General features: G+C 44.1%; 1 protein-coding gene across 3 annotated transcripts in view; it reads right to left on the reverse strand.

Moving 5' to 3' along the window:
• Positions 1-9,952, reverse strand: part of LOC105463779 (REC114 meiotic recombination protein) — a 126,452-nt gene extending 116,500 nt beyond the window's left edge. For all 3 annotated transcript variants that reach the window (XM_011711072.3, XM_071101070.1, XM_011711071.3), the window contains exon 1: positions 9,769-9,952. In XM_011711072.3, the coding sequence (XP_011709374.1) occupies positions 9,769-9,927 (159 nt within the window). In that variant the 5' untranslated portion in view covers positions 9,928-9,952. The remainder of the gene's footprint in view (positions 1-9,768) is intronic.
• Between the last annotated feature and the right edge of the window lie 1,418 nt (positions 9,953-11,370).

An 11,370-nucleotide genomic window follows, 5' to 3' on the forward strand; every position in this document is an offset into this window, starting at 1 on the left:
GTACCAGTACCATGCTGTTTTGGTTACTGTAGCCTTGTAGTATAGTTTGAAGTCAGGTAGCATGATGCCTCCAGCTTTGTTCTTTTGGCTTAGGATTGTCTTGTCTATGTGGGCTCTTTTTTGGTTCCATATGAAATTTAAAGTAGTATTTTTCCAATTCTGTGAAGAAAGTCAATGGTAGCTTGATGGGGATAGCATTGAATTTGTAAATTACTTTGGGCAGAATGGCCATTTTCATGATATTGATTCTGCCTATCCATGAACATGGAATGTTTTCCCATTTGTTTTTGTCCTCTCTTATTTCCTTGAGCAGTGGTTTGTAGTTATCCTTGAAGACGTCCTTCACATCCCTTGTAAGTTGTATTCCTAGGTATTTCATTCTCTTTGTAGCAATTGTGAATGGCAGTTCACTCATGATTTGGCTCTCTGTTTGTCTGTTATTGGTGTATAAGAATGCTTGTGATTTTTGCACGTTGATTTTGTATCCTGAGACTTTGCTGAAGTTGCTTATCAGCTTAAGGAGATTTTGGGCTGAGACGATGGGGTTTTCTAAATATACAATCATGTTATCTGCAAACAGAGGCAATTGACTTCCTCTTTTCCTATTTGAATACCCTTTATTTATTTCTCTTGCCTGATTGCCCTGGCCAGAACTTCCAATACTATGTTGAATAGGGGTGGTGAGAGAGGGCATCCTTGTCTTGTGCCAGTTTTCAAAGGGAACGCTTCCAGTTTTTGCCCATTCAGTATGATATTGGCTGTGGGTTTGTCATAAATAGCTCTTACTATTTTGAGATACATTCTTTCAATACCGAATTTATTGAGAGTTTTTAGCATGAAGGGCTGTTGAATTTTGTCAAAGGCCTTTTCGGCATCTATTGAGATAACCAAGTGGTTTTTGTCATTGGTTCTATTTACAGGATGGATTATGTTTATTGATTTGTATACGTTGAACCAGTCTTGCATGCTAGGGATAAAGCTGACTTGATCGTGGTGGATAAGCTTTTCGATGTGCTGCTGAATTTGGTTTGCCAGCATTTTATTATGGATTTTCACATCAATGTTCATCAGGGATATTGGCCTGAAATTTTCTTTTTTTGTCGTGTCTCTGCCAGGTTTTGATATCAGGATGATGCTGGCTTTGTAAAATGAGTTAGGGAGGATTCCCTCTTTTTCTATTGTTTGGAATCGTTTCACAAGGAATGGTACCAGCTCCTCTTTGTACCTCTGGTAGAATTCAGCTGTGAATCCGTCTGCTCCTGGACTTTTTTTGGTTGGTAGGCTATTAATTACTGCCTCAATTTCAGAACTTATTATTGGTCTATTCAGGGATTTGACTTCTTCCTGGTTTAGTCTTGGGAGGGTGTATGTGTCCAGGAATTTATCCATTTCTCCTAGATTTTATAGTTTATTTCATAGAGGTGTTTATAGTATTCTCTGATGGTAGTTTGCATTTCCATGGGATCAGTGACAGTAGCCCCTTTATCATTTTTTATTGTATCTATTTAATTCTTCTCTTTTTTCTTTTTTATTAGTCTGGCTAGCAGTCTATCTATTTTGTTGATCTTGTCAAAAAACCAGCTCCCAGATTCACTGATTTTCTGAAGGGTTTTTCGTGTCTCTGTCTTCTTCAGTTCTGCTCTGATCTTAGTTACTTCTTGTCTTCTGCTAGCTTTTGCATTTGTTTGCTCTTGCTTCTCTAGTTCTTTTAATTGTGACGTTAGGGTGCTGACTTTAGAGCTTTCCTGCTTTCTCTTGTGGGCATTTAGTGCTATAAATTTCCCTCTACACACTGCTTTAAATGTGTCCCAGAGATTCTGGTATGTTGTGTCTTTGTTCTCATTAGTTTCAAAGAATATCTTTATTTCTGCCTTCATTTTGTTATTCACCCAGTAGTCATTCAAGAGCAGGTTGTTCAATTTCCATGTAGTTGAGCAGTTCTGAGTGAGTTTCTTAGTCCTGAGTTCTAATTTTATTGCACTGTGGTCTGAGAGACTGTTTGTTATGATTTCCATTCTTTTGCATTTGCTAAGGAGTGTTTTACTTCCAATTATGTGGTCAATTTTAGAGTAAGTGTGATGTGGTACTGAGAAGAATGTATATTCTGTTGATTTGGGGTGGAGAGTTCTGTAGATATCTATTAGGTCCGCTTGGTCCAGAGCTGAGGTCAAGTCCTGGATATCCTTGATAATTTTCTGTCTCATTGATCTAATATTGACAGTGGGGTGTTAAAGTCTTCTACTATTATTGTGTGGGAGTCTAAGTCTCTTTGTAGGTCTCTAAGAATTTGCTTTATGAATCTGGGTGCTCCTGTATTGGGCGCATATATATTTAGGACAGTTAGCTCTTCTTGTTGCATTGATCCCTTTACCATTATGTAATGCCCTTGTCTCTTTTTATCTTTGCTGGTTTAAAGTCTGTTTTATCAGAGACTAGGATTGCAACCCCTGCTTTTCTTTTTTCTTTCGATTTGCTTGGTGAATATTCCTCCATCCCTTTATTTTGAGCCTATGTGTGTCTTTGCACATGAGATGGGTCTCCTGAATATGGCACACTGATGGGTCTTGACTCTTTATCCAATTTGCCAGTCTGTGCCTTTTAATTGGGGCATTTAGCCTGTTTACATTTAAGGTTAATATTGTTATGTGTGAATTTGATCCTGTCATTATGATGTTAGCCGGTTATTTTGCCCATTAGTTGATGCAGTTTCTTCATAGCATCAGTGGTCTTTATAATTCGGTATGGTTTTGCAGTGGCTGGTCCTGGTTCATGTTTAGTGCTTCCTTCAGGAGCTCTTGTAAGGCAGGCCTGGTGGTGACAAGATCTCTCAGCATTTGCTTGTCTGTAAAGGATTTTATTTCTCCTTTGCTTATGAAGCTTAGTTTGGCTGGATATGAAATTCTGGATTGAAAATTCTTTTCTTTAAGAATATTGAATACTGGCCCTCACTTTCTTCTGGCTTGTAGGGTTTCTGCCAAGAGATCCGCTGTTAGTCTGATGGGCTTCACTTTGTGGGTAACCCAACCATTCTCTCTGGCTGCCCTTAACATTTTTTCCTTCATTTCAACGTTGGTGTATCTGACGATTATATGTCTTAGGGTTGCTCTTCTCGAGCAGTATCTTTCTGGTGTTCTCTGTATTTCCTGAATTTGAATGTTGGCCTGCCTTGCTAGGTTGGGGAAGTTCTCCTGGATAATATCCTGAAGAGTGTTTTCCAACTTGGTTCCATTCTCCCCATCACTTTCAGGTACACCAATCAAACATAGATTTGGTCTTTTCACATAGTCCCGTATTTCTTGGAGGCTTTGTTCATTTCTTTTCACTCTTTTTTCTCTAACCTTGTCTTCTCGCTTTATTTCTTTGAGTTGATCTTCAATCTCTGATATCCTTTTTTATGCTTGATTGATTCAGCTATTGATACTTGTGTATACTTCATGAAGTTCTCGTGCTGTGTTTTTCAGCTCCATTGGGTCATTTGTGTTCTTCTCTAAACAGGTTATTCTAGTTAGCAATTCAACTAACCTTTTTTCAAGGTTCTTAGCTTCCTTGCATTGGGTTAGAACATGCTCCTTTAGCTCGGAGGAGTTTGTTATTACCCACCTTCTGAAGCTTGCTTCTGTCAGTTTGTCAAACTTATCGTCCATCCAGTTTTGTTCCCTTGCTGGCGAGGAGTTGTGATCTTTTGGAGGTGAAGAGGTGTTCTGGTTTTTGGAATTTTCAGCCTTTTTAAGCTGGTTTCTCCACATCTTTGTAGATTTATCTACCCTCAGTCTTTGATGTTGGTGACCTTCGAGTGAGGTCTCTGAGGGGACATTCTTTTTGTTGATGTTGATACTATTCCTTTCTGTTTGTTAGTTTTCCTTCTAACAGTCAGGCCCCTCTGCTGCAGGTCTGCTGGAGGTCCACTCCAGACCCTGTTTGCCTGGGTATCACCAGCGGAGGCTGCAGAACAGGCTGCTGCCTGTTCCTTCCTCTGTAAGCTTCATCCCAGAGGGGCACCCACCAGATGGCAGCCAGAGCTCTCCTGTATGAGGTATCTGACGGCCCCTACTGGGAGGTGTCTCCCAGTAGGAGACACAAGGGTCAGGGACCCACTTTAGGAGGCAGTCTGTCCCTTATCAGAGCTCAAACACTGTGCTAGGAGATCTACTGCTCTCTTCAGAGCTGTCAGGCAGGGATGTTTAAGTCTGCTGAAGCTGCGCCCACAGCCACCCCTTCCTTCCCCCAGGTGCTCTGTCCCAGGGAGATGGGGGTTTTATTTATAAGTCCTTGACTGGGCTGCTGCCTTTTTTTCAGAGATGTCCTGCCCAGAGAGGAGGAATCTAGAGAGACAGTCTGGCTGCAGCAGCCTTGCTGAGCTGTCGTGGGCTCCACCCAGTTCAAACTTCCTGGTGGCTTTGTTTACACTGTGAGGGTAAAACCGCCTACTCAAGCTTCAGCAATGGCAGACACCCCTCCCTCTACCAAGATGGAGCATCCCAGGTCAACCTCAGACTGCTGTGCTAGCAGTGAGAATTTCAAGCCAGTGGATCTTAGCTTGCTGGCTCCATGGGGGTGGGACCCGCTGAGCCATACCCCTTGGCTCCCTGGCTTAAGGCCCCTTTCCAAGGGAGTGAACAGTTCTGTCTCACTGGCTTTCCAGGTGCTACTAGCGTATGAAAAACAACAACAACAACAAAAAAAACCACTCCTGCAGCTAACTCGGTGTCTGCCCAAATAGCCACCCAGTTTTGTGCTTGAAACCCAGGGCCCTTGCTGGGGTAGGCGCCAGAGGGAATCTTCTCGTCTGTTGGTTGCGAAGACCGTGGGAAAAGTGCAGTATCTGGGCCAGAGTGCACCATTCCTCCCAGTACAGTCTCTCACGGCTTCCCTTGGTTGGGGGAGGGAGATACCCCGAACCTGTGTGCTTCCCAGGTAAGGCGATGCCCCACCCTGATTTGGCTCGCCCTCCATGGGCTGCATCCTCTGTCCAACCAGTCCCAATGAGATAAACCAGGTACCTCAGTTGGAAATGCAGAAATCACCCGCCTTCTGAGTTGATCTTTCTGGGAGCTGCAGATTGGAGCTGTTCCTCCTATTCAGCCATCTTGTTATTGTTTTTTCCTATTTATTTATTTATTTATTTATTTATTTTGAGATGGAGTCTCACTCTGTTGCCCAGGCTGGAGTGCAGTGGCACAATCCTGGCTCACTGCAACCTCTGTCTCCTGGGTTCAAGGGATTCTCCTGCCTCAGCCTCCCAAGTAACCTCGGGTTTCACCATGTTGGCCAGGCTGATCTGACCTCCTGACCTCAAGTGATCCACCCATCTTGGCCTCCCAAAGCGCTGGGATTACAGGGATGAGCCACTGTGCCAGGCCTCTTGTCAATCTTCTCTGGGGCTCTGTCCCCTCTACCCAACTTACAAATGTTGGATTACCTTTAAGCTTGGTCGCGAATCTCACCTAATCCCATGACTATAAATATCACTTTTATGCTGATGACTTGCACCTTTACATTTCCAGCCCAGATCTTCCTTCTGAGTCTAGGCCAATATACCCAACTATCTATCCAATATCTCCACTTGGATGCTTCACAATCTTATCAAATTCAATACATCCAAAACTGAAATCTTGGATTATTCTTCCCTCACTGTTCCTCCTCCAGTGTTTCCCATTCTCCAACCATCTACTCAGTTGCTTCTGCTAGAAACCCAGAAGTCCTTTACTCTTGCCGCTCATATACAATCAAGCACCAAGCCTTTTCATTTTGGTCTCCAAAATATATTCCTAATATTCCTATCTCTACTGCCATGCCCTTAGTCTAAGCCATCATCATCTCTTGCCTATAACACTGCAATAGCATTCTATATGATCTTTCTGAATCCACTCATATTCCCCTCCAATTCCATCTTCACACCACAACCAGAGTGATCTTTCAAAGACGAAAATGCCTCTGCCCAAAACTCTTCGGTGGCTTCCCACTGGATTTATAATAATGTTCACAAGGCACCTGCCTACCTCTTCAGACAGGCTTATCTCAAGCTACCATTTCCCTTATTCTCTAAGCACCAGATTTAGCCTTCTCACTATACATTACACATGCAGAGGTTTTTCAGGTATGTTGTGGCCTCTGTACAGGTTGTGGGATTTTTATTTTATTTTATTTATTTATTTATTTTTGAGACAGTCTTGCTCTGTCACTCAGGTTGCAGTGCAGTGCCACGATCTCAGCTCACTGCAACCTCCACCTCCCAGGTTCAAGTGATTCTCCTGCCTCAGCCTCCTGAGTAGCTGGGACTACAGGCAAGCACCAACCACTACACCCGGGTAATTTTTGCATTTTTAGTAGAGGCGGGGTTTTGCCATGTTGGCCAGGCTGGTCTCAAACTCCTGACCTCAGGTGATCCACCCGCCTCAGCCTCCCAAAGTGCCTGGATTACAGGCCTGAGCCATCACGTCCAGCTACCTGGGACCTTTATTCTCTTTAATTCTTCTCCTACCTACTGCTGCCCAAAATACACAAACATGTATGCATGTGTGCACACATGTGACATACATGTATGTGTATAATCCAAAATCCCAGATTCCGCATCCAGTAGTCAAACCAGACAAAAGGGAACTGAATGACTGGCAACCCATGGTGTTAAAACATACCACTAGAACAAAATAATAATAATAGCAAACCCCTATGTAACTTAACACATACTAGGCACTATTTTAGGTGATTGATACGTATTAGCTTATTCAATGCTCAAAATAATCCTATGAAGTAGGTACAGGCACACTTCCCTTTACTGTACTTTGCTTTATTGCACTTCACAGATATTACATTTTTTACAAATTGAAGGTTTGTGGCAACCCCACATCAATCAAGTCTCTCAGTGCCATTTTTCTAACAGCATGTGTTCACTTCATGTCTCTGTATCATATTTTGGTAATTTTCACAATATTTCAAGCTTTTTCATTATTATTATATCTGATGGTGATCTGTGATCACCATTGTTACTATTGTACTGATGTTACTATTGCAGTTGTTCTGGAGTGCCACAAACCATGCCCATAGAAGATAGTGAACTTAATCAATAAATGATATGTATATTCCAACTGCTCCATCCACCAGCCTTTGCTCTGTCTCTCTCCCTCTCCCTGGTCCTCACTATTCTGAGATGTAACAATATTGAAATCCAGTCAATTAATAACCCTACAATGGCCTCAAAGTGTTAAGGTGAAAGGAAAAATCACACATCACTCATTTAAAATCAAAAGCTAGGGCCGGGCGCGGTGGCTCACGCCTGTAATCCCAGCACTTTGGGAGGCCGAGGCGGGCGGATCACAAGGTCAGGAGATCGAGACCACGGTGAAACCCCGTCTCTACTAAAAATACAAAAAATTAGCCGGGCGTGGTTGTGGGCGCCTGTAGTCCCAGCTACTCGGGAGGCTGAGGCAGGAGAATGGCGTGAACCCGGGAGGCGGAGCTTGCAGTGAGCCGAGATCGCGCCACTGCACTCCAGCCTGGGCGACAGAGCGAGACTCCGTCTCAAAAAAAAAAAAAAAAAAAAAATCAAAAGCTAGAAATGATTAAGCTTAGCAAGGAAGGTATGTTGAAAGCCAAGATAAGTCAAAAGCTAGACCTCTTATGCCAGTTAGCCAGGTTGTAAATGCAAAGGAAAAGTTCTTAAAGGAAATTAAAAATGCTATTCCAGTGAACACAGGAATCGTAAGTGGAACAGCCTTATTTCTGAAATGGAAAAAGTTGTAATGGTCTGCATAGAAGATCAAACCAGTCACAACATTCCCTTAAGCCAAAGCCTGATCTGATTTTTTAACATATTCAAAACAGCCTTCTCTTAGAAGAAGAGGCCATCTAGGACGTTCATAGCTAAAGAGGAGAAGTCAATGCCTGGCTTCAAAGTTTCAAAGGGCAGGCTGACTCTTGCATTAGGGGCTAATCCCACTGGAGACTCTAAATTGAAGCCAATGCTCATTTACCATTCTGAAAGTCCTAGGGCCCTTAGGAACTGTGCTAAATCTACTCTGCCTATGCTCTATAAATAGAACAACAAAGTCTGGATGATAGCACAATTGTTTATAGCATGGTTTACTGAATATTTTAAGCCCACTGTTGAGACCAACTGCTCAGAAAAAAAGATTCCTGTCAAAATATTACTGTTCATTAACAAGGCACCTGGTCACCCAAGAGCTTGGATAGAGATGTACAAAGAGATGAATGTTGTTTTCATGCCTGCTAACACAACATTCATTCTGCAACCCATGATCAAGGAGTAATTGTCAGTTTTTAAGTCTTATTATTTAAGAAATACATTTTATAAGGCTATAGCTTCTATAGCTAGTGATTCCTCTGATGGATCTGGGCAGTTAATTGAAAACATCTGAAAAGGATTCACCATTCTAGATACCATTAAGAACATTTGTGATTCATGGGAGGAGGTCAACATATCAACATTAACAGGAATTTGGAAGAAGTTGATTCCAGCCCTCACGCATGACTTTTGAGAGGTTCAAGATTTCAGGGGAGGCAGGAACTGCAGATGTGTAGAAAGAGCAAGAGAACTAGAATTGGAAGTGAAGCCTGAAGATGGGACTGAATTGCTATAATCTTATGATAAAACTTGAAGAGATGAGGAGTTGCTTTTTATGGATGAGCAAAGAAAGTGGTTTCCTAAGATGGAATCTACTCATGGTGAAAATGGTGTGAACATTGCTGAAATGACAGCGAAGTATTTAGAATATCACATAAACTTAGTTGATAAAGCAGCAGCAAAATTTGAGAGGATTAACTCCAATTTTGAAAGAAGTTCTACTGTGGGTAAAAATGCCATTAAACAGCATTGCATGCTACAGAGCAATCTTTCCTGAAAGAAGAGGCAATCCATGTGACGAACTGAATTGTTGTCTTATTTTAAGAAATTGCCACAGCAACCCCAACCTTGGGAAACCACCACTCTGATCAGTCAGCAGCCACCAGCATGAAGCGAGACCCTCCAGCGGCAAAAAGACTGACCTGCTGAAGGCTCAGGTGAGTGTTAACATTTTTTAGCAATAAAGTATTCTCGAATCAAGGTATATACATTTTCCTTTTAGACATAATTCTTTTAGACAAGTTAATAGACTACAGTATAGTGCAAACATAGGTTTTATATGCACTGAGAAGCCAGAAAGTTCGTAACTTGCTTTATTGTGATGATCTGGAACCGAACACCAGTATTTCTGAGGGCCTGTACTATTATATTATTATCTCCATTTTAAGACAAAGTGAATAAGGCATAGAGAGGTTAAGTAACTAAAGCAAGGTCACAGAAATTCACTGGCAACGCGAGGATTCAAATCTAGACCTGTGTGAGTGCTTGGTTACGGGATGACTCAGTTGTCCCTTCTGTAATTAGTTATTTGGATAAATAGTGTATTCTCCACTAAACTAAAAACATCAATAAGGGTGGGGAGCGTTTATATCTTGCTCACTGCTCCATCCCTAGCACCCCGAATAGAGTCTAGCACATACTTGACGCTCAATAAATACACATGAATATATGAATGTTTACTACTCCCTTGCATAATTATTTTGAGACTGTAAAGGTTCCAACCATGTCTCCTACTGCTATGTATGTATTTTCTATCTTAGTTGTCGGCCTGGCCATTCCCCAACATGCCTGGTAGTCGCTTGGTGTCCCTTCGGCATCGCTTCAGGGCACTGGCCCCGTATATATGTAGAGCCTCCCCTCCTCAGGGCTGTGGGCGCCTCAGGAATATTCCCGCCTTTGGGCCTCACCTTCCATGTGGGGCAAGGGGCTGTCCCAGCTTCCTGGCGTGGCCCAGGTGGGTCTCTGGTGTTTGAGGGTATGCAGCGGGCGTACCGCTGCAGAGGCCACTCTGTCGCTTCTCCTCCGGTAAGCCCGAGGCTCAAGGGTACTTTTCCTGCCTCCGCCATGTCCGCCCTCACCACACGCACAGCCGGCGGGGACCTGCCAATCTGGTATCCAACCAATCAGTAAGCAGAACGCCCCAAGGCCCACCCTCCCGTTCAGTGGAAGCCAATTGGCAGGCTCCGTAGATTCCAACCTAGGGCATTTCCGGGCCTAGGGGGTCTCTCTTGACCTTGGGCACCGAGATGGTCACTTCTTTTTTTTTTTTTTTTTTTGAGACGGGAGTCTCGCTCTGTCGCCCAGGCTGGAGTGAGTGGCGCGATCTCAGCTCACTACAAGCTCCGCCTCCCGGGTTTACGCCATTCTCCTGCCTCAGCCTCCTGAGTAGCTGGGACTACAGGCGCCAGCCACCTCGCCCGGCTAGTTTTTTGTATTTTTTTAGTAGAGACGGGGTTTCACCATGTTCACCAGGATGGTCTCGATCTCCTGACCTCGTGATCCGCCCCTCTCGGCCTCCCAAAGTGCTGGGATTACAGGCTTGAGCCACCGCGCCCGGCCATCACTTCTACATTGTAGGGCGGTCGTGACTCTTATTAGTGGAAGTTGAAGTCGCGCTTGCACAGCATTCGGGCCCACACCTTCCCTCGGGCAGCCCATGTCAACTTCTGCAGCTCTGAGTCTGAGAAGTTTCCTAAACTGGCTGACTCCCTGTAACCTACACACTGGGACTAGGCTGGTAGTTGAGGCTGCCTGGACACACGCGTTTCCCTTCCTCAGAGCGGCCTTTCAGAAGACAGTGTCCCCACTTCACCTCACACCCACCACAACAAAACCCCAGTTCCACACGCCATTCAGGAGACTCGGTTACTTCCTCATCATCCATCCTGCCGCTCCTCGACGTTCCCTGCCACCCGACAGTCAATTTTTCACCGAAAGAGAGGAGCAGATGGGTGGGGGCTGCCAGCAGCAAAAGATGTGCCTACATCCAACAGCGGATGCAATGAAATGACATTTCTGGGTGATTTATAGGCGGCAAAGCACTTACACATCTGTTATTTCCTTTATCCTCCCAACAACCTTGTGGTGAATTAAAGAAGCAAAATGGGGATTATTACCCCTATCTAATAGTTGGAGGCAAAATAAGGTCCAGTGACCCGGCACAGTGGCTCACCCCTGTAATCCCAGCACTTTGGGACGCCGAGGCGGGCGGATTGCCTGAGCTCAGGAGTTCGAGACCACCCTGGGCAACATGGTGAACCCCGTCTCTACTAAAATACAAAAACTTAGCCGGGCGTGGTGGCGCACGCTTGTAACTCCAGCTACTCGGTAGGCTGAGGCACAAGAATTGCTTGAGCCCCAGAGGCAGAGGTTGTAGTGAGCCGAGATTGTCGCACTGCACTCCAGCTTGGGCTGCAGAGTAAGACTCTGTCTCATAAAATAAAATAATCCAGAGAGTAGATGTGGTTTGTCCAAGGTTACACAATCAGTGAACGACAGAGCCAGAGTAG

Source organism: Macaca nemestrina, chromosome 7 (genome assembly GCF_043159975.1).
Source record: "Macaca nemestrina isolate mMacNem1 chromosome 7, mMacNem.hap1, whole genome shotgun sequence".
NCBI classification, from domain to species: Eukaryota; Metazoa; Chordata; class Mammalia; order Primates; family Cercopithecidae; genus Macaca; species Macaca nemestrina.